General features: G+C 41.4%; 1 protein-coding gene across 1 annotated transcript in view; it reads left to right on the top strand.

Moving 5' to 3' along the window:
* The window catches only part of tgfbrap1 (transforming growth factor, beta receptor associated protein 1), a 32,896-nt gene extending 10,959 nt beyond the window's left edge, over positions 1-21,937 (top strand). Inside the window, exons 4-12 of the mRNA XM_062996814.1 lie at positions 4,059-4,213; positions 5,773-5,855; positions 7,487-7,828; positions 12,835-12,892; positions 13,380-13,523; positions 16,117-16,263; positions 16,892-17,051; positions 20,945-21,381; positions 21,491-21,937. Of these exons, the coding sequence (XP_062852884.1) occupies positions 4,059-4,213; positions 5,773-5,855; positions 7,487-7,828; positions 12,835-12,892; positions 13,380-13,523; positions 16,117-16,263; positions 16,892-17,051; positions 20,945-21,381; positions 21,491-21,685 (1,721 nt within the window). The 3' untranslated portion in view covers positions 21,686-21,937. The remainder of the gene's footprint in view (positions 1-4,058; positions 4,214-5,772; positions 5,856-7,486; positions 7,829-12,834; positions 12,893-13,379; positions 13,524-16,116; positions 16,264-16,891; positions 17,052-20,944; positions 21,382-21,490) is intronic.
* Positions 21,938-23,464: the final 1,527 nt, after the last annotated feature.

A 23,464-nucleotide genomic window follows, 5' to 3' on the forward strand; every position in this document is an offset into this window, starting at 1 on the left:
GAGCGTTACAACACTTTACACCGCCGAGCTCCAGAACCCGAACTTCCATTCTGGAACATCCGGCGAGTCTCATATACAAAACTAAACTTACGGCAGAACGTTCGAACCAGAGCCGTAGATAGAGAGAGTTGCGACACTCCTTGATCTCGCCGCTACGCGGTCACGTGGTTCATGTAACCCTCAATAGTTCCAAACAAACCCGGCGCTGTCATGTTCTCAAATGGGACAGTCAGCAGTAAATGAAATATTAAACGGCAAATAATAAACATTTGTACAATTTCTGGGTATTTTCAACTGCGTTTACATTTACTGCATCTTACTGCAACCATAAAGTGGAAGATTGATGTTTATAATGATTTGTTAATAGGTCGTTCTTGTTAACACACAGTACATTATATTAGCATACATTACATAATGCGATATCATTAAGTAGTAGAGACAATATACAGTATAGACATTAAAGTTTTTTATGTTTTGTTTTTTGCATAAACTAATCTCCCTTCACTTTCCTGAGGATTCATAATAATAATCATTTTGGCTAAACACTAAGTCATGTGCTGGATTCATAAGGTTTACCTGCACTGAATGAACAGATTGATAAACACATTACCGTACCAAAAACATTATAGTGCAGGTACATGAAAAAGCATTCATTCATCTCTTATTTCATGAGTGATTAATAATTGATTCCTACATGTAATACATTAATGAATTCATTATGAATATATGCACTAGTTCATTTTGTCTAATGTAAGTGGTGGACAAGGTACACAAACCATGTAGTTGAGTTAAAGTAGAGATATCCAAGGTAACATATTACTCCAGTAAAAGTAGTAGTAAAAGTAAAAATACTCTTTACCTCCACTAAAGTACTAAACTAAATTTACCTTCAAATGTACTTAAGTATGAAAGTAAAAGTATAATGATTTATTGTGGTTCTAATGTTTTATGATCATTTCTGTAACAAGACTCTTGATTAATCAACTCATTTTAGGTGAAAAGACTCGTGTGTCATTAATTAAGCTTAACTGACTAAGCTAAATTGGGTTATACCTATTAATTAAGATAAACATGTAACATTTAGTGCTGAGCAAATGCTAAACAATAACAGTATTAAGTATATTAATGACATTAAATTCATAATTTTTTTAAAACAAAGCAACAAACAGCTAAAAATGCTTGATAAGTAGTGGAAATGAATGGGGCTCTATGGGATGTTTGGAACTATACAGAGCTCCACAACCCGGAAGCTGCGCAGAAAATATGTCCCGCCCCCTTTCCAACGGTTCCCTATGGGAGTGTCGCCACTCTGTTCTCTCTACCGCTCTGGTTCGAACGCACGTGTATAAACCTGGTGCTGCATTCTGATTGGCTGAGCTGAATGTCGCTCACATATCACCGCTACAATATTGTCCCGCTCTTCACTATCTCTGATTGGTTTAGACCATGATATTGGCCTAATGTGTGTCTGTTGTTTTTTTTGTCCCTCGGACGCCTGGTCGCACCGGTGCGACCTGAGATTTTTTTTAGTCGCACCATTGAGAAATTTGGTCGCACTCTAGAGCCCTGTGAACTGATGAATCTTGTGTAGCGAGTAACTACCGTTCCTGTCATGAATGTAACCAAAGTGTAAAACATGACGTTTAAATACTAAATAAGTGAATAACTATTGGTCATGGTTTTCATGGCCGGCGTGACCGGACAGTATATCACTATTTTTATAAGTCGCTTGGCAGCTATAAAGATTCTGATCTTTGTTTAGACAGACAAGGGCGTTTAAAACCCCTCTTGGTATTTAAAGAGCCTTTTGAAGGTGTCAGGGCTGCATGAGATTGAGAGTATTGATTACACTAATACACTGAGCTGAGTTTTACCTGGTTTTATTTAGTTATGGCACCGATTGTGCCATAAATAACACAATCAAGTGTATAAAGTGGCATAATTTAGTTATGATGTGATATATTTATTTATGATAGTTATAATATTTAAATACAATGTATAACATTAGCAGCAGTACCTTTAACTTCTGTACATTGTAAAATGGATCATCCTACAGTGCATCCTGGTGCCTTCTCTTTGATGGGTAAATGATCCACACATGCCGGACCTTCCACAGGATTTGCCCATTGTAGGTGCTTTTTATGCTGGACACGAGTTACTGGAGGGTTTGATTTGACACATTAACTTCATCACCAGTATTAAAATGATCTACAGTTAGAACCCTAATAGTTCCTCTGTTGGTTTGTACCAGACGCCACAGCCTTCATGATCTATGGCATCTGTCTAGGAGACCCAACAAAGGTTGGCGTAAAGTGGGGAGCCACAGACTGAAAAGACTGAACCTTTGATGACTCCTCTTATAATCATGATGCCCTCACCTGTTATGCCTAGTTCACACTACACGACTTTAGATCTGATTTTCACTCGCCAACTGGTCAGCGCTAGATTTGCCGGCTCGGGAGCAACTCCGCTACGAAACTCGGCTCTCAATCGCTATGTGTGAACTACTAAACAACTGAGTGGCTCGCCGAGTCCTCGCTGAGCGCTCGGCGACCGAAGCAAGATTTCTAGCATGTCAGATATCTAGATCTAAGTTGCCCGACTGACAGTGAGTGCTATGTCGAACAGCCAATGAGACCGCAAGATACAGTGTGAGGGGAAACGCAGGGGAGGAGTTGTAAAAAGGTGGGACAGGGGCGTAATATAGTTTATATCAGAATACATCGGCACACACAAGTTTTACAGTATTTCTGACCTTATTGTTCTCTACAAAACACCAACGTTGCATTGCAAAAAATATTTATTAACCTCCAACTCACTATAGAACAATCCATGCTGCTCACATAGCCAAATCCACTCAGATTCATTTATTTTTTCTCCTTGATTTAACGCTGCACATCAGCGCATTAACAACTTTTATCGCTCGCTACTTGTTGACGCGCATTTTTGGACATGATATAATTAAACCTCTCGTCATTCTTGCGTTTGTTTTTGCGACAAAATGTAGTTTGAGAGACCAGAGAAGCTCGCCTGCGATTCCAGTTGGTGATAGATTGTGTAAAGTGAAACCCCCTATCACTGATCAGTCGTGTAGTGTGAAATACACACCGACTTAAGAGACTCCCGATTACAAGAGATCCATTTGTGTAGTGTGAACTGTACAGCGACCTGACGACTTGGAAAGTCGTGTAGTGTAAACTTGGCATTACCAAGTCACCTGCTTATTGTGGAATTTTAAACAGTGTAACCTGAATATACTCAGTCTAAACTTTTTTCTTACATGCCATGTCCCAACTTTTTTCAGCATGTTGCTTAAAAAAGAAATAAAAAAGAATCAAATTCAAAATGTGTTTTATATTTTTAAAATACAAAGTTGTTCAACCGAACCATTGAAATTAATTCTAAAATCGTTCTTGTTTTCTAATGCAATTTATAAAATGTCCCAACTTTTCCAGAAATGGGGTTTGTACATGGCCTCTGAGATTTGTAATATCATATGAAGGCAAACTTCAAAAAAGTAATCTTGTTTTCTGGTTTATTGTTTTTCCCACCTGTTTTGCTAGGATTAGATAACTGGTTTTACTCAGACTTGCTACACAAATGATTGGTTTCTTCTGAAGGTGTTTGTAAGACGGTTTGCATAGGTAATAAGAGTTGATGCCGTAGTGCACCTGTTCTCTGTCTATAAGGGTTTGCATTTTCTCCCCATGTCTGTACGGGTGCACTCTGGGTACTTGCCACCTTACAAAAACGAGTGAAAGCTTAGGGCGCTCATGTGGAGCAGCTGGCTCTGCCAAAGGGAATGAATTTGACCCAAAATGCATCTAGAGTGAATGAATTCCTGCCAAAACACTAGGGTGCTGTGATATTGTGTGTGTGTGTGTACAAAACATGAACATGAATGTATAAAATTCTACATTTACACTGTTTTTGAAGGCATTTATGTTATATTATGGAATTAAATGTTATGTTATGTTACATTTATGGAATATTAATTACTTTAACGAAAAACTGTGTTCATCGACTGCAGGTACATTCATGATCTCATTCTCTCACAGGTAAAGTGCTGTTGGCCTCCACTAGGGCGGTGTATGTCCTGGTGCCGCTGCCTATGGAACAGCAGATCCAGGACCTGTTAGCAGGGCATCGAGTAGAGGAGGCACTGATCCTTACCGAGGGTGCGCAGAGGAACATTCCTAAAGACCGGTTTCAGGTACAAAGCTCAGAAGTATAGTAATAAATAACATTTATATGCGCTTTTGTTTATTGCGAATCGATCAACAACAACCACAACAAAAATACACTCACCGGCCACTTTATTAGCTTCACCTACTTTGTACATATGATTATTTACATTTGCAACATTTGTGAATGCCTTCAGTACAAGCAATTGAGGGTTGGTCTGGCAACTTGTCCCAACAGTGGTACTGGTCCAGTACCTTAACCGCTGAGCTACCACTGCCTACACAGTCATTAACCATTTATCAGTTACATTTACTATATAGCTAGCCTTTAAGGGTAAACAGTTACTGACTGTAGCATATTCATCTGTTCATGAAAAGGTAGAGAGAGAGAGAGAAAGAGAGAGAGGGGGAGAGTTAGGTGTTTGTGATACATATACATACATATACAGCCATAACATTAAAACCACCTCCTTGTTTCTACACACTGTCCATTTTATCAGCTCCACTTACCATGTAGAAGCACTTTGTAGTTTTACAATTACTGACTGTAGTCCATCTGTTTCTCTGCATGCTTTGTTAGCCCCCTTTCATGCTGTTCTTCAGTGGTCAGGACTCTCCCAGGACCACTACAGAGTAGGTATTATTTGGGTAGTGGAACATTCTCAGCACTGCAGTGACACACTGACATAGTGGTGGTGTTTTAGTGTGTGTTGTGCTGGTATGAGTGGATCAGACACAGCAGTGCTGCTGGAGTTTTTAAATATCATGTCCACTCACTGTCCACTCTATTAGACACTCCTACCTAGTTGCTCCACCTTGTAGATGTAAAGTCAGAGACGATCGCTCATCTATTGCTGCTGTTTGAGTTGGTCATCTTCTAGACCTTCATCAGTGGTCACAGGACGCTGCCCACAGGGCGCTGTTGGCTGGATGTTTTTGGTTGGTGGATTATTCTCAGTCCAGCAGTGACAGTGAGGTGTTTAAAAACTCCATCAGCATTGCTGTGTCTTATCCACTAATACCAGCACAACACACACTAACACACCACCACCATGTCCGTGTCACTGCAGTGCTGAGAATGATCCACCACCCAAGTAATGGTGGTCCTGGGAGAGTCCTGATCATTGAAGAACAGCATGAAGGTGGTTTTAATGTTATGGCTGATTGGTGTATAAAAAGACCAAGATTAATAATTAATACTAGAACTTTTTCCACTTTTCTTTCTACCAGTCTTAAAGCAGAGCTGGCACTTGAGCACTGGGGATGGGTTGGGGTGTGTTTCAAATCAACACTCTGACTGTACAGACAATAGCTGTGCTCTCAAGTCTCAGCTGTTGGAAATGAATTTTTTTTTTTTAGTTCTCGGCATTAATCAAACTATCGAACAATGACCTTTTTGCTGGTTGTCAAACCATTGACCATCCCTAGCCTTGTCATTTATATTAGACATGTTAGCAATTGATGTGGCTAATATGTACAGTCTGCAGAACATTTACTACTCCTAGTGTACTAAGTACTTGGTGTACTTCTAGCGTAACATTTTAAATAATATTTTGTTGTTGTTGGTTTTTACTTTGTATACTTGCAGATGTTGCACAGAAGAATTCTCCAGCAAGCAGGATTCATCCATTTTGGACAGCTCCAGTTTACCGAAGCCAAAGAACATTTTAGGTGAATAAATCGTTCTGTAATTAATGCCACTTTGAGTCCAGATGTTTAAAAAGCCGTTGAATGCAGTCAGTTAACAGCTCATGTAATTGCTTCATCCCTTTTAATGCACCTGACCTAAATGACTGTGTGCTTAATGACAGGGGAGCAGAACATGGCTGATAGCTGAATAAATGGCCAACATAATGAATCTGTGATCCGATTTCAGCATGATTTTAGTCGTGGATGCTGCAGGGATGCCTAATGTAACAGAATTACACACATACTGCCAACATCACATTAGTGTTTAATACTTTCCACTTTACACTGAGAGCGAGATCATAAAGTAGGAACATAAAGTCATTTTGAATGGAAAAGTGTTACCACTTAACATCGCATTGAAATGAAAGCTGTTTCTCTTGTGTGGTCAAAAACTGTTTCAAATGTGACCATTTTTATTAGGCAACATTGTGGTCCTCTGCCTTGGATCTAGATACCCTACTATATAAAATATACATATTTCTGCACTTGTCCAGTTGTGTCTTCTCTAGTTCTGCAGACCCCTGTCCTCACTGAGAAGGGGCAAAACTTACACATGCCCTCTCCAACATGTGTAGTGGCCAAATGCCAACATGTGTAGTAGCTGCTTTTCACCTGCACAAGGTATCGGTATCACAAACTGATCTGCATTATTCTCCATCTCTTGTATAAGGGCTATCAACCAACCTGCAGGGCAGCAGCAATTTCCTCCCTCCCTCAGACATAGCCAGTCATGTCTGTGTAGGTGCCCGGCTGGCTGATAGCAGTGCTAACATTCAAACCCAGCTTTGAGTACGGAGAGCCACGCCCCTATCTGTGCGCTTCTCCACTTTCTGTACAGGTGCCCTGGGCAACCAGGGTCCTTACACAATGTTGATAACCCCACCCCTTAGTCCGGTCTTCCCCACCCAGCAGACTGGAAGCCAGTTTTGTCTGCTGCAGTCATTAGACAATTGTGCCTGCTAGCCGAGCCAAAATTCGAACTCAGGAGCTCAGAATCTCGGCAGTGGTGAGCTAGCGGATTATCCAGCTGTCTTCTAACAGGTGCATGGAATCAAGCACATAGCCATTGAATATACATCGACAGACATCAGGAACCGGACCAAATACCCATTCACTGTCAACATAAGCTTGGTTAAAAGTATGTGGACTCCCATCTAATTGCTAAATTGAACTGTTCAATGCCATGCTTTAAACTTTGTGGCGACAGTTTGGAGAACTGTAAACAAAGTCAGGTCCTTAAAGTGATTGTTTGACAAATTTGAAGATGCCTGCACAAATCCCCGACGTCAACGCTACTGTACTCTCTGGAATCAATTGGAATGTTCGTTCCACGTCAGCATCTTCTCACAAATGTTTCATGTATTTTTTTTATTGAATTTGGTACAAATTCTTACAGACACACTACAAAATCTTGTGAACAGCCCTCTCAGAAAAGTGGAGGCTGTTAGCCTCATAGAGAGGGGTGTATGGTAGAGGTTTAACATTTATTTGAATGCAGATGTTATTGAAATAGGATAACAAACAAGCTCAAGGTCAGGTGTCCACGTATTTTTGGCCTTATAGTGTATGTCATTTTGGGTCTGTATTAAATTCATACATTTGTGTTTTGACAGAAAAGGGCAGTTAGACGTGCGGGAGCTGATCTCACTATGCCCGCTGCTGCTGCCCGCCTCTTCATCCTTCATGCGATGCCACCCGCCGCTGCATGAGTTTGCAGATCTCAACCAGCTGGCACAAGGTGACCAAGAAAAGGTGCAACGCTGCAAGAACTTCTTAATCAGCTACCTGTGTGAGGTACGTGCCAGTGACAGCGCCAACGGGTTCAGGCAGGATGTGGACACCGCACTACTTAAACTCTATGCCGAGATGGGACACAAGGGACTGCTGGAGCTGCTGGGCTCTGACAATGCTTGCCTGCTGGCAGACAGTACCCCCTGGCTGGAGAAACACCACAGGTCAGTACTCATACAGTCTAATGCAAAAGTTGGGACACTTATGGTCAAATTGCATAGTTTGTTACATACAGTTCCTGTATGTTCACTCATTTGTTTACAAATATGGCTAAAAGGATGTGTTAAATTCAGCAAATGAACTGTAATTGCACACTACTGTGTAGGTAATGTCTAAGGCCCTACCTAATTCACGGCAGTGACAATCGTTTCCCATGTAATATGCAATTTGCTGTGAAATTCAAAATGTAAGGTTTATGTTTACAATTTAACATTTTTCATTTGTGTAGCATTCAAGTGCCTCACGTTTACTGGTTAATTTGCACTATGAGGCGGTCCTAGCAATCCTACGGCAATGTAGCTAGCAATCGGTTACTCAAAATGTACAAGATGTCGAAGTGTAAAGCAGCTAAAAACACTACTCGGGTAGCTGAGGTTGGAAAACTCCCAACCAATTCTGTGGGTGCAGAGAGAGGGGGGGGGGGGGGGGGGGGGTGTCAAAACACGGACAAGCATTTTCATATGATATTTTCATATCATTTTGCTTGATGTTTTAGGTTTACATTTAACCATTAGGAAACCAAAGTTTCCAGACCTCTTGAACATTTGCACACATTTTATGTGTTGTGTTTGTAAAGTATGTAATGTAATGTGAAGTGACAAAGTGAAAACATTGAACATGGTGGTGGCAGCATTATTAAAGCAACCTCAAGGGGTCTTTAAGGTAGATAGATACAGTGAAGCCCGAAATTATTCATGCCCCTGGCAAATTTTGACTTAAAGTTACTTTTATTCAACCAGCAATTTTTTTTTTGACCGGAAATGACACAGGCGTCTCCCAGAAGATAATAAGATGATGTACAAGAGGCATCATTGTGAAAAAAAATATTTCTCAGCTTTTATTTACATTTGAACAAAAAGTGGCATGTCCAAAATTATTCATACCCTTTGCAAACTGTCACAGTCTATGGGAAAATCCAGAGTTCTATATAGGGATGTCCCGATCCGATCTCAAAGATCGGGATCGGGGCCGATCAAGGCATTTTTTAATTGATCGGAATCGGCTTTACTAAACCCGACTTTAATCCCGATCTTTTGTGTTACGTCAGCATGTCTGCTGTGTGGAAATACTTTAAATTGAAAAGTAAAACAAGTCCAACAGTGAAGTGTAACGTCTGCAGTGTGAGCGTTTCACGAGGCGGTGGGAGCAGAGCTGCGTTCATGTGTGAGAGTGTGTGTGAGTTAAGGATCACACCGGTTTACAAAACAACGTAGTGATGCACTCGTTTAATAAAGAAATAAATGCACAGTATATTCACATATTGTCGGGAGCAGAACACTTTATTAACTTCTTCTGTAAAGTTTAAAGTAAAACTAATTATCTCACTCATTTTGATTGATTTTGTAAAAATACAAAAACATTAAGCAATAGCTTGGATGCAGCATTTTTCCCTTCAGCACTGCAGAGCTATTTAGTTGTTAAACATATACACTGGATTAATTTGAATAATTGTAATGTACTTGAAGTGTGCACTGTGTGAACAGTATTATCTAGTTCTTATCTAGACAATATCTAGAAAATACAAGTATCGGTTTGAGAATTGGTATCGGATCGGGATCAAAATTAATAATCGGGATCGGTATCGGGAACAAAAAAACGTGATCGGGACATCCCTAGTTCTATACCATTCCAAATAGTCCAAGCTGTTCTAAGGCATCCTAATTACCCTGATTCACTGGAAACCGCTGTTTTAATCAACTCAACAGGTGAAAAACAGCAGCTCTCTGCAGTTGGTTTGTGGACAGTCGTGGCTTAGACAAAGGAGCTCACTAAGGACCTGCGGCTACGCATTGTGGCTGCTCACGAGTCAGAAAAGGGCTATAAGGCCATATCTAAATGTTTTTAAGTTCCAGTGGCTACAGTGCAAAATATTATTAAAAAATACAAGATGTTCCGCACTGTGGAAAATCTCTGAGGACGTGGTCGGAAGCCAAAAGTGACACCTGTGCTGGCCAGGAAGATAGTGAGAGAGGTGAAAAAGAATCCAAGGATCACCACCCTCTGCTGGTGGCAACGTCTCAAGGCAGACAGTCCAACGGACACTGCACACTGCTGGGTTCCACGGACGCAGACCAAGGAGGACGCCACTTCTCCAGAAAAGGCACACAAAAGCCCTCTTGGCCTTTGCAAATGCTCATCTGGACAAAGAATAAGACTGCTGGTCTTCTGTTTTATGGTCAGATGAAACAAAAATTGAATTGTTTGGCCACAATGATGTATCCTTCATTTGGCGTAAAAAAGGAGAAGCCTTCAAACCTAAGAACACCATCCCCACTGTCAAACAAGGTGGTGGGAACCTAATGATTTGGTGGTGGTTTTCAGCCAATGGACCAGGGAACCTAATCACAGTAAACGGCACCATGAAAAAAGAGCAATACATCAAGATTCTCAACAACAACATCAGGCAGTCTGAACAGAAACTTGGCCTTGGGCACCAGTGGACATTTCAGCACGACAACGACCCAAAACACACAGCAAAAGTGGTGAAGAAATGGTTAGCGGACAAAAACATTAACGTTTTGCAGTGGCCCAGCCAGAGTCCTGACTTGAATCCAATTGAGAATCTGTGGAGGGAGACCCTCCAACCTGAAAGAGTTGGAGCTCATCGCTGAAGATGAATGGGCAAAAATACCAGTAGAGACATGCAAAAAGCTGGTCAGCAATTATAGGAAGCATTTGATTGCTGTAATAGCCAATAAAGGCTTTTCTATTGATTATTGAGAAGGGTATGAATAATTTTGGACATGCCACTTTTTGTTCAAATGTAAATAAAAGCAGAGAAATATTTTTTTCCACAATGATGCCTCTTGTACATCGTCTTATTATCTTCTGGGAGACGCCTGTGTCATTTCCGGTCAAAAAAAAAAACTGCTGGTTGAATAAAAGTAACTTTAAGTCAAAATTTGCCAGGGGTATGAATAATTTTGGGCTTCACTGTAGATACATACACTGATCAGCCATAACATTAAAACCACCTCCTGGTTTCTCCACTCACTGTCCATTTTATCAGCTTCACTTACCATATAGAAGCATTTTGTACTTCAACAATTACTGACTGTAGTCCATCTATTTCTCTACATACCTTTTTAGCCCCCTTTTACCCTGTTCTTCAATGGTCAGGACCCCCACAGGACCACCACAGAGCAGGTATTATTTGGGTGGTTGATCATTTCCAGCACTGCAGTGATACTGACATGGTGGTGGTGTGTTAGTGTGTGTTGTGCTGGTATGAGTGGATCAGACACAGCAGTGTTGCTGGTGTTTTTAAATACCGTGTCCACTCACTGTCCACTCTATTAGACACTTCTACCTAGTTGGTTCACCTTGTAGTATCAAGTCAGAGACGATCGCTTATCTTTTGCTGCCATTTGAGTTGGTCATCTTCTAGACCTTCATCAGTGGTCACAGGACGCTGCCCATGGGGCACCGTTGACTGGATATTTTTGGTTGGTGGACTATTCTCAGTTCAGCAGTGACAGTGAGGTGTTCAGCTCAGAGTGAGCAAACTTCAGCAGCGCTGCTGTGTCTGATCCACTCATACCAGCACAACACACACTAACACACCACCACCATGTCAGTGTCACTGCAGTGCTGAGAATGATCCACCACCTAAATAATACCTGCTCTGTAGTGGTCCTGTGGGGGTCCTGACCATTGAGGAACAGAGTAAAAGGAGGTTTAAAAAGTATGTAGAGAAGCAGATGGACTAGTGCTTCTATATGGTAAGTGGAGCTGATAAAATGGACAGTGAGTGTAGAAACAAGGAGGTGGTTTTAATGTAATGGCTGATTGGTGTACATACATTCGTACATTATTGATATCTAAAGAATATTAAAGAAAATATGCCATAAGGAATTTAAATAGATCTGAACATAAGCCATAGCTTATGACCAGACGAACATCACCCCAATGGTGAAGCATGGAGGTGGGCCATTGATAATGTAAGCATGTGTTGCTGGAACTGGCAATCCTGACTGCATTTTGAAAGTAAATTTATGTTTTTTAAAGGTGAAATTAAACCTTTGTGATAGTTGGGCTTTCCAGCAGGATAGTGATACCCAGCACACTTAAGAAATCAATCCTGGAGTGGCCTTTTTAGACTCCAGATTTAAAGAAAGCAGTTGCAGCACGAAAACCATCAGCCTCAATTATTTTACAAGAGAGGTGTCAGAAGCTTGTTAGCACTTACTGAAATCACTTATTAGATGTTATCAAGGCAAAGGGATGTTCCACCAAGTACTGAGACTGGGGGGCTGAATAATACATTTGCCAAGAGAACCAGATGTTTTTCATTTCAGCTCAAAATTATGTCAACTTATGATACGACTTAAAATAGCTTTTATGTATCAATAAATATTATTTTTCTGTTTAGTGAGACTTTTAGTTTCAACATTACATTCTATGCATATTACCATAACTCCTTTTAAGGTGGGGGGTTTAATATTTCTATATATTTCGCAGCTGTATTTTACAGCAGAAATACTTGACCCAGTCTTCTTAAAAGGCATTTCTCAAAATTTTTTAGTGTACCTGTGGGGAATTGTGCCCAGGCGATCAAAATAGCATAAGGTCACGCACTGATGTTGAATGAGGAAAGTTTTATTCATTCCAGACATTTTTAAGTGGTTCAGGGTAAGGCTTGTCAAATCATGGCATTATGGGCTCACACTGGAACAACTGATTTAGGAGGGGCGTCCACATACTTTAGGCCGTGGAGTGTATCCGTGTGGGAGGTTTACATCAGTTGGATTTGATATACTGGTAAACACTACTGTGCAGCAGTTTTTCTCATCTGTCCTCGATACTGGTTGCTGTGGAAGAATCTGCTGTTGCCATGACAGCACATCGATTAAAGCAGTATTAAATGTCACTGTCTGACAGTAGCTTGGCCTTGCCGAGCAACAAATGTGTTCGGCAGCTCCAGTGTAATAGTGTTTCTTTTTTCTTTTAGATACTTTGCACTCGGACTGCTGTATCACTATAACGGCCAGGATGCTGCTGCTCTACAGGTATGAGCCGAATTCATATGCACCAAAGATTAGAAGAGAAACTGATCTTGAATCAGTTTTGTTTATGAGTCTGTATTATGTCAGGAATAATGAAATTCTAATAAAAAGACTAAACAAGTATAACATTTTCATCAACCGCTTTATCCGGGTCAGGATCGTGCCATCCAGTTTCATAGAAAATCACTGGGTGCAGGGCAGGAATACCCTAGACAAAGGTGGCAGTCCATTGTTGGCTTTGATCACCCCCTCTCAGACATAGCTAGTCATGTCTGTGTAGATGCCCGGTTGGCCGCTGGGATAGACCACCTGTGTGCCTGTCTACTTAAAATTTAGTGAAGAAAGATGGAAATTAGGTAGTGACGTGTTGCAACTGTTTCCCGAATCACGTTCAGTGTGTCACACTGGAATTTTTTGAGGCATGTACATGTAGAGTTAGTATTACACAATGTAATATTTAAAAAAAAAAATTTTTTGCTTTTTTCCATAGATGTGGGTTAGAATTGTTAACGGGGATCTCCAGGACTCCACACGGGCTGATCTCTTTGAGTATGTTGTGGACTTCCTCAGCTCCTGCAAGAATCTGGACCTTGTGTGGAAGTATGCGGACTGGGCTTTACACAAAGACCAAAAGGTGAGAACTTTCACATTATGAAAAAAAACTATTTGTCTCATTTGACAATGTGTAAGAGTCAAGACTTGCTTTCATATGGCTTGTTAACTTTTGTGTCTATACTGTATACATATACATAAAAACAGTAGATGTGTACAAAAAAGTAGTTAGATTTGCCAATTACCAGTGTGCATAATCTGTAAAAAGCTCTGACAATTAATACTTTGATAGGTTATATTTAAGGCCTCACCTAATTCACGGCCGTGAAAATTGCGTCACAGACAGTGAAAGGAGCAGTTTCCCGTGTAATATGCAATTTGCTGTGAAATTCAAAATGTAAGATTTGTGTTTAGCAATTTAACATTTTACATTCACATAGCGTCCAAGTGCCTTACGTTTGCTGGTCAATTTGCACTATGAGGCGGTCCTAGCAATCCTACAGAAATTCAGCTAGCAATCGGTTAGTCAAAATGTCCAAGATGTTGAAGTGTAAAGTAGGTAAAAACACGACTCGGGTAACTGAGTTTGGAAAACTCCCAACCAATTTTGTGGACGCATGATGCCTCGCACCTTGCTGGATGTTCTAGGTTTACATTCAACCATTAAGGTAGGGTGTGCGTGTGTTGTAGGTTTTATTTATTTTATTCATTCAATTCAAAGTGTTATGTGGCGCTTCTCTGTGAAATCTGTGATTTTTGAAAAACAAAGTTAGTGAAATTAAGCACTTTTCCTGTGAATTTAGCAGCACCCTAGTTATATTTGAAGCCATGCAAGGCAACTAAGGCTGTGTTTGCATCTGTAGTTCACTTCCCTTGGTCTGGACTAACCAAAAAATGATACATTGTTACATTTTAGTCCTGGTCTCTCTCTCTGTGTTCTGTGTTGCGCTCACAGAGTCACAGTAAAGTACAGTTATGTTCCCTGTAACTCTGTCTCAGTATACTTTACTTCATACTTTATGAGTTCAGTGAACCCTAATTGCACTCGGTTACAGGCATAACAAAGCAACACGATGGGCTTACTGCACTTATCAGGTCATGTGGCGGCACCGTGGCTCAGTTGGTAGCACTGTCGCCTCACAGCAAGAAGGTCCTGGGTTCGATCCCCAGGTGGGGCGGTCTGGGTCCTTTCTGTGTGGAGTTTGCATGTTCTTCCTGTGTTTCCCTCAGGAGCTCCGGTTTTCTCCCACAGTCCAAAGACATGCAAGTGAAGTGAATTGGAGAAATTAAACTTGTGAACTGATGAATCTTGTGTAATGAGTAATAACCTGTCCTGTCATGAATGTAACCAAAGGGTGTAAAACATGACATTAAAATCCTATTAAAGATGTGGTAAAATGGATATAGAACACAAAACAGCACAGGAAATTCCTCCACTGCACATTTACCTTTATGATAATAATTGCTTTTAATGCACTCTTCTCTCACAGCACATTTAGTGTCACGTCTTGTGACATCATTACATGCTTAGTTTGTTTAGATGCCTTTGATTCATATTACACTCAGACCTGAAACGAATCACACCAGAATTTAGTTAGAAACGAACTGCTTATTTGATGCGCTCCAGAACTCGAAATGAAGTGTCCATGCTTACTGCCTTTATTTGTCATATATGTGTACATGTGTACAGCACAATGACATTCTTTCTTCGCATATTTTTTGGAAGTTGGGATCAGAGTGCAGGATCAGCCATTGTACGGCACCCCTGGAGCAGATAGGGTTAAGGGCCTTGCTTAAGGACCAAACAGTACCTGCATGACAGAGCTGGGATTCGAACTCTCAACCTTCCAATTGAATGCCCAAAGCTCTACCCACTAGGCTACCACAATTTAGTGTGGGCTTAAATTGCAGAATCTGTTCCTTTAATTATTGAGCTCAGGTGTATCAGTCACATCCATTGCTAAGAGATGTAAAAAATAATAATATTCATGTTTTTACCATCACTTTATCCTGGTCAGAGTTGGGTCCAGCTTCCTTAGAATTACTTTGCTTACTGCAGAAACACCCCTCCCCCCCAAGGCATAGACAATCATATCTGCATGTAGACGTCCAACTGGCCAATAGCTGTGTTGGGTATTCGAACCCAGATTAATCCACTTTTTAGATTGTTTTTAAAAACAAAACAAAAAAACAGACATAGAGTTTTCCGTATCAGAGACAAAAAGGAACATCCAAACCTTTATTAGCGAATGTTGGAAAAAACATCTGTCATGGTATGGGAGTGCATCAGTGGCCACGGCATGGGTGACTTGCATATGTACTATTGACCCAGAGGCATGTATTGGAATTTTAGAGAGATCATTTCCAGGAACATTTATGATTATTTTAGCAAAATAATGCCAGGCTTCTTTCCTTATGTACTACAACAGTGTGGCTTTGTAGACACAGAGTGTGCATGCTTGGCTGTTCTGCCTGCAGTCCAGATCTGTCTCCTATTGAAAATGTACTGCACGTCATGAACAGGAGAATTGGAAAACAACTAAATAAACTGTTTAGCAGCTCATGTTTAGTAGCAAGCAAGAATAGGCAGCCTGATTTTTGCCTGACAGGAAGTTGGAATATAAACTTTCACCATGAGAGAATTTCAGTTATTGCGCTCTCTCCCTTTTATATAGCTTGGAGTGCAGATCTTTACTAAGAGACCCGCCTCTAAAGAGCTGACTGGGCAGCTGAATCCAGACGAGGTGATAACGTACCTGCAGAAGCACCACCAGGCCCTCATGCTGTATCTGGAACACATTGTTCTGGAGAGAAGATTGCAGGTGAGAACCAAATCTAGAGTTTTAATTGTGTGTTTGCCATCATGACGAGATGCTAACAAGCTGTATGGATCCATTAGGAAAATGTCATTAGCACCAGGTCCTTTCATTTTGGGTCACTTCTGTCAATTAGTGGCACCGGGTTTGTTAAATGTAAAATTATATGAGCCCTTATAACTTGGCACTGTTTAAGGTTGGTCATGCGCCAACAGGAAAGGACTTCCCTTAGACTGTTGTCAGAAAGTAGTAGTTTGATAAATGCAAGCATTCTGAATTCTTCACATTTACTTTTTTGGCATTTAGCAGACGCCTTTTTATCTAAAGCGACTTATAATTAGGACTGTATACATTTCAAGTAGTTGAGGGTTAAGGGCCTTGCTCAAGGGTCCAACAGTGCCAACATGGCCGATATGGGGTTTGAACCAGCGACCTTCCGATTACTAGTCCTGTACCTTAATCGCTGACCTACCTCTGCTCAAATCTTTACATTTCTACTCTGATTTCTTTCCACCTCAAACATGCAGAATGTGGATTGGCTCTATTTAAACTAAGTGTTGAGTAGAAATGAATGAATTAATGAATGGTGTTCAGTTTACATTTATCTTGTTTGTGCATTTATATTTGTATGCAGAAGGAGAAGTACCACACACACCTAGCTGTGCTGTACGCTGACCGAGTGCTGACCCTCATCTCCCGACCCTCAGCTACAGGGGAGCAGATCTCCTCAGCTCGAAAGAAACTGCAGCAACTGCTCAGAGAGTCCAACCTGTACAGAGTTCAGCTGCTACTCGGTAAAAAATAGATCTAGACATGTAATAATTAAAATGCTACTCAAAATACACTATGGTCAAAAGTATGTGGACACCTGACCAGAAGCTTTCTGGATGCGCATTTATATGGATTTGGCCCGTTATAACTGATTCTACTGTTACAGTAAGGCCTTCCACAAGATTTTGGTTTGTGTCTGTGGGAATTTGTACCCATTCAGTTTAGATAGTATTTTTGAGCTAAGGCACTAAGTTTGGTCGAAGAGGCCTGGCTCACAGTTGACTTTCCAATTAGAGTCAGGGCTCAGGGTCTCAGTCAGAGGTCATGAGTCCTACAGCAGAACCGTGACCCACAGAATACTTTAAAAAGCACCAAGAAATAAATTAAGACGAAGTGCTGAAGAGTTCTGAAGTGACCAGCACTAAATCTAAGTCCAGATCTAAATCCTATCTAATTCCTGTGGAGAGATCTAAAAACAGTTGGGAGACGAAACACTTCAAATCTGAGAGGTGTGGAACAGTTAGCAAAAGAAGTAAAGAGGTGTAAAAAAGTCATTCATGATTTTACTGATTGTTTCCATAGGGTGTGCTACCAAATATTGAGTTGAGGGTGCCAATCATTTTGTCCAATCTATTTCTGTGAGTTCTTTGTCCAATAATACAATGCAAGACATTGAAAATTAAGGGCTTATCCTAAGGGACCAACAGTGGCAACTATTGCTGGACTTGGAAACGCCAAACTAACACCAAGTAGGACCCCCGTTTGCTCTAAGAACAGCATAAATTCTTTCTAGTATAGATGACATATACATGTATACATGTACAGTATACATGACATTGTGTAATTGCTGCATATTTATCAGCTGCACATTTATGCTGCCATGTTCTAAGGTTTGTAAGACTAGATTCAGATCTGGTGACCAGGGAGGCAAATAAAGTGCACTAAAGTCATTGTCCTGTTTATGAAGCCAGTTTAAATTGACTTGTGCTTTGTAACATGAGGCAAATTGTAGCCACAAAGAGATTCACAGCAAACCATTACTCAGATTACTCAGACTGTGGCATGCAACCAATGCTTGATCGGTATTAGAAGCCCAATGTGTACCAAGAAAACATTCACCACCATGCTATTCACGCAACTCAAAGCAGGTTTGGTCTGTGAATTCATGCTGTATATGCCAAATTTTGACGCTTTTAACTGGATGGTAAGATGGCAAGATTCACCATAACAAGCAATGTTTTTTTTTCTTTTCAAACTTGTGCTGCAAAGTTTTATGGAACCTGTGTCCACCGTATTCTTAAATTCCCATTTTTGGGGCACTCTGTTGGCAAATTGGGGAGAAGAGGTTGAACAGGGATTTTTTACAGCTGCCGTTGTGATATGTGATCTCTGGGAAAGGTTTGGGCGTCTGTGAGTGTGATGGGGGAAGTCACATGGAGCATGGCATGGCTGTACATACAGTGTATCACAAAAGTGAGTACACCCCTCACATTTCTGCAGATATTTAAGTATATCTTTTCATGGGACAACACTGACAAAATGACACTTTGACACAATGAAAAGTAGTCTGTGTGCAGCTTATATAACAGTGTAAATTTATTCTTCCCTCAAAATAACTCAATATACAGCCATTAATGTCTGAACCACCGGCAACAAAAGTGAGTACACCCCTTAGTGAAAGTTCCTGAAGTGTCAATATTTTGTGTGGCCACCATTATTTCCCAGAACTGCCTTAACTCTCCTGGGCATGGAGTTTACCAGAGCTTCACAGGTTGCCACTGGAATGCTTTTCCACTCCTCCATGACGACATCACGGAGCTGGCGGATATTCGAGACTTTGCGCTCCTCCACCTTCCGCTTGAGGATGCCCCAAAGATGTTCTATTGGGTTTAGGTCTGGAGACATGCTTGGCCAGTCCATCACCTTTACCCTCAGCCTCTTCAATAAAGCAGTGGTCGTCTTAGAGGTGTGTTTGGGGTCATTATCATGCTGGAACACTGCCCTGCGACCCAGTTTCCGGAGGGAGGGGATCATGCTCTGCTTCAGTATTTCACAGTACATATTGGAGTTCATGTGTCCCTCAATGAAATGTAACTTCCCAACACCTGCTGCACTCATGCAGCCCCAGACCATGGCATTCCCACCACCATGCTTGACTGTAGGCATGACACACTTATCTTTGTACTCCTCACCTGATTGCCGCCACACATGCTTGAGACCATTTGAACCAAACAAATTAATCTTGGTCTCATCAGACCATAGGACATGGTTCCAGTAATCCATGTCCTTTGTTGACATGTCTTCAGCAAACTGTTTGCGGGCTTTCTTGTGTAGAGACTTCAGAAGAGGCTTCCTTCTGGGGTGACAGCCATGCAGACCAATTTGATGTAGTGTGCGGCGTATGGTCTGAGCACTGACAGGCTGACCCCCCACCTTTTCAATCTCTGCAGCAATGCTGACAGCACTCCTGCGCCTATCTTTCAAAGACAGCAGTTGGATGTGACGCTGAGCACGTGCACTCAGCTTCTTTGGACGACCAACGCGAGGTCTGTTCTGAGTGGACCCTGCTCTTTTAAAACGCTGGATGATCTTGGCCACTGTGCTGCAGCTCAGTTTCAGGGTGTTGGCAATCTTCTTGTAGCCTTGGCCATCTTCATGTAGCGCAACAATTCGTCTTTTAAGATCCTCAGAGAGTTCTTTGCCATGAGGTGCCATGTTGGAACTTTCAGTGACCAGTATGAGAGAGTGTGAGAGCTGTATTACTAAATTGAACACACCTGCTCCCTATGCACACCTGAGACCTAGTAACACTAACAAATCACATGACATTTTGGAGGGAAAATGACAAGCAGTGCTCAATTTGGACATTTAGGGGTGTAGTCTCTTAGGGGTGTACTCACTTTTGTTGCCGGTGGTTTAGACTTTAATGGCTGTATATTGAGTTATTTTGAGGAAATAATAAATTTACACTGTTATATAAGCTGCACACAGACTACTTTTCATTGTGTCAAAGTGTCATTTTGTCAGTGTTGTCCCATGAAAAGATATACTTAAATATCTGCAGAAATGTGAGGGGTGTACTCACTTTTGTGATACACTGTACACATACACAGAGAGTGTGTGGGAACCCAACACTAACAGATGATAAGAGCGTGTCAGAGGGGTGTGTGGTGATCCAAAGCTTCTTGTGTAGATCGGGGGTTGTGCAAGCAGCAGCAGATTCACAATAAGGAATTCGAAATGACTAGATTGGGAGATAAAGAAATAAGCCTGTTGTAAGGAAAAAATGGAACAGAAGGACGTCTTCTCCAAACTTGATGAAAATGGTGAATCTTTATTACAGGAAGCAGTAGCAAGATACACAAGTGTAACTTGGGATCAGCAGAGTTAGACTGAACAATTCGGGATTAAAACACACAACATATATACATTTAAGAAATACTGTCTCTGCTCTTCTTGTTTCATATGAAATTATGATACTAATGCCATTGAGTGCAGTAGGGTAAAACTAGTCATCATTGGGTCCATGCTGTAATTCTTACACTGTCTTTGATGCAAAGGGGCTACAAATTCCAATCTTAGACAAAGCTCAATGTTGCGTATTATAGATGCATTTTTGCACAGCCTTTCTGTCAGCTCCACCCAGTATGGCACATCAACAAATTTTCAACCAAAAGAACTGCTGCTCTTTGGATGTTTTTCCATTTTTGCTGACATACTCAAGCCAGCCCATCTGGCACCATCAAAGCCACTAGATTAAACTGTATTTTTAATTTGATGTTTGATGTAAACATTAACTGACCTGCCTGAACTGTGTCTGTGTTTTTCATTGTGCTGCTGCCACAAAACTACCTAATTAAATAATTACATGAATTAACAGACAAATTAAAAATGTTATTGCGTGTCTATCGTGCAGGTAAACTAAAGGACTCTGAGCTTCTGCTAACAGAAAGAGCAACTCTGCATGGGAAGCTTGAGGAGCACGACAAAGCCCTGCACATCCTGGTGCACCAAGTGAAAAACTCCAGAGCTGCTGAAGATTACTGCATATGGGCGTCTGAAGCTTATGATCGTAGCTACCGCGAGAACGTTTTTCACCAGCTGCTGCGTGTTTATTTGGACCCCGACGTACCAGGTGGGTCACGGACTGTAGAAGCCGTAGACTTGCTGAACCGTCACGCTGATGTTTTTGATGCAGCGAAGGTTTTAGAGCTCGTCCCTGAGGCGTGGTCACTGTCGTTGCTTCAGCCTTTCCTGTGTGGGGCAGTGAGGGCCAGCATGCACGAACGGCGCACCTCCCAAATCGCCCTGGGGCTGGCGAGAGCCGAAAACCTTCAGCTCCAGCATGACAGGGTGAGTTTACTAATGTGTTTAAAGCAGACTAAAGTTAGTACATGGAAATCAACATTGGTAAATGTATTCTACACATGAACCTCTTCTCTTACTCTCTCTGCATCTTCAGCTGAAGTATCGTGGAGGGCCAGTCATCATATCTGAAAAGAAGGGATGCCACCTGTGCCACAACACCTTCAACGAGCCTGACTGTGTGTGCCTACCGGGTGGAATTCCCATCCACACGCACTGTGCCACCAAGAGACTTCAGGACTCGCCCTCAAAGCGGCAACTAGACCATTCCCATACCAGCAATCACACCTGAAGCTTGCTGGAAATGGACTGCACTGCAGGGGCATCTGCATGTCCTGGGCCTGGAAAGGTGAGGGCGCACCAGTGGAGACGGGCACAGGAGGAGGGAGGAATTGGGGTACGGATCGCGCATCTACACGGCGAATGCTCAGATCGCTGGACACAGAACATGTTAGTGATGATGCTGATCATGTGGGAGTGGGGAAGTGGAAGGGAATTTTCATCTGACAAAGCTGGGCTGTGTGTGTGTGTGAGAGTGAGAGAGAGAGAGAGAGTGAGGGGGTGGACTGTACTAGAACTGTTTTAGTGTTGCAACAACTCACACCCTTAATAATGTTACCATAGTGTCCACTTCTATTGCACTCTATGGCCTAAAGTTTTTGGACATCTGACCACAAGCTTGTTGGACAGTCTATTCCAAAAACCATGAGCATTTACACTATATGGCCAAAAGTATTTGGACACCTGACCATAAGCTTGTTGGACAGTCTATTCCAAAAACCATGAGCATTTACACTATATGGCCTAAAGTATTTGGACACCTGACCATGAGCTTGTTGGACATCCCATTTCAAAAACCAAAAATGGTTTTAAATAGAATAAACCTCTATGCAGTTGTTTTAACTACACCAACAGCCACTCTTCTGAGAAGGCTTCTCACAAGACTTTGAAGTCTGTCTGTGGGAATTTGTGCCCATTCAGTCAAAGGAACAGTTTATGGCTGGGCACTGATGTTGGTCAAGAAAGCCTCAATAGATTATCCAGTTTATTTTAAAGCTGTTTGTTGTCTTTATAGACCTTGCTAGTATGCTGGAACAGGAAATTGTTGCTTTAAATTTGGAAGCATAGAATTTCCTTCATGTAATTGATCTAATTCACTTGAAATTAACTGCTGTGGCTTAAATGCATTAATTAAAAATAGAAGGGGTGTCCCAATAACTTTTATCCATATAGTGTACACGATCAGCCATAACATTAAAACCATCTCCTTGTTTCTACACTCACTGTGCATTTTATCAGCTCCACTTACTATATAGGAGCACTTTGTAGTTCTACAGTTACTGACTGTAGTCCATCTGTTTCTCTACATGCTTTGTTAGCCATCTTTCATGCTGTTCTTCAATGGTCAGGACTCTCCCAGGACCACCACAGAGCAGGTATTATTTGGGTGGTGGATCATTCTTAGCACTGTGTGTGTTAGTGTGTGTTGTGCTGGTATGAGTGGATATATTTTTGGTTGGTGGAGAATTCTCAGTCCAGCAGTGACAGTGAGGTGTTTAAAAACTCCATCAGTGCTGCTGTGTCTTATCTAGACAACAGCGTCCTGTGACCACTGATGAAGGTCTAGAAGATGACCAACTCAAACAGCAGCAATAGATGAGCGATCGTCTCTGACTTTACATCTACAAGGTGGACCAACTAGGTAGGAGTGTCTAATAGAGTGGACAGTGAGTGGACACGGTATTTAAAAACTCCAGCAGCGCTGCTGTGTCTTATCCACTCATACCAGCACAACACACACTAACACACCACCACCATGTCATTGTCACTGCAGTGCTGAGAATGATCCACCACCTAAATAATACCTGCTCTGCGGTGGTCCTGACCATTGAAGAACAGGATGAAAGCAGGCTAAAAAAAAAAGTATGTAAAGAAATTTTCTACAATTACTGACTGTAGTCCATCTAAGTGCTTCTATATGGTAAGTGGAGCTGATAAAATGGACAGTGAGTGTAGAAACAAGGAGGTGGTTTTAATGTTTTGCCTGATGAGTGTATATCACTAGAAAACA

The sequence above is a fragment of the Trichomycterus rosablanca genome, chromosome 6 (assembly GCF_030014385.1).
Source record: "Trichomycterus rosablanca isolate fTriRos1 chromosome 6, fTriRos1.hap1, whole genome shotgun sequence".
Taxonomy (NCBI): domain Eukaryota; kingdom Metazoa; phylum Chordata; class Actinopteri; order Siluriformes; family Trichomycteridae; genus Trichomycterus; species Trichomycterus rosablanca.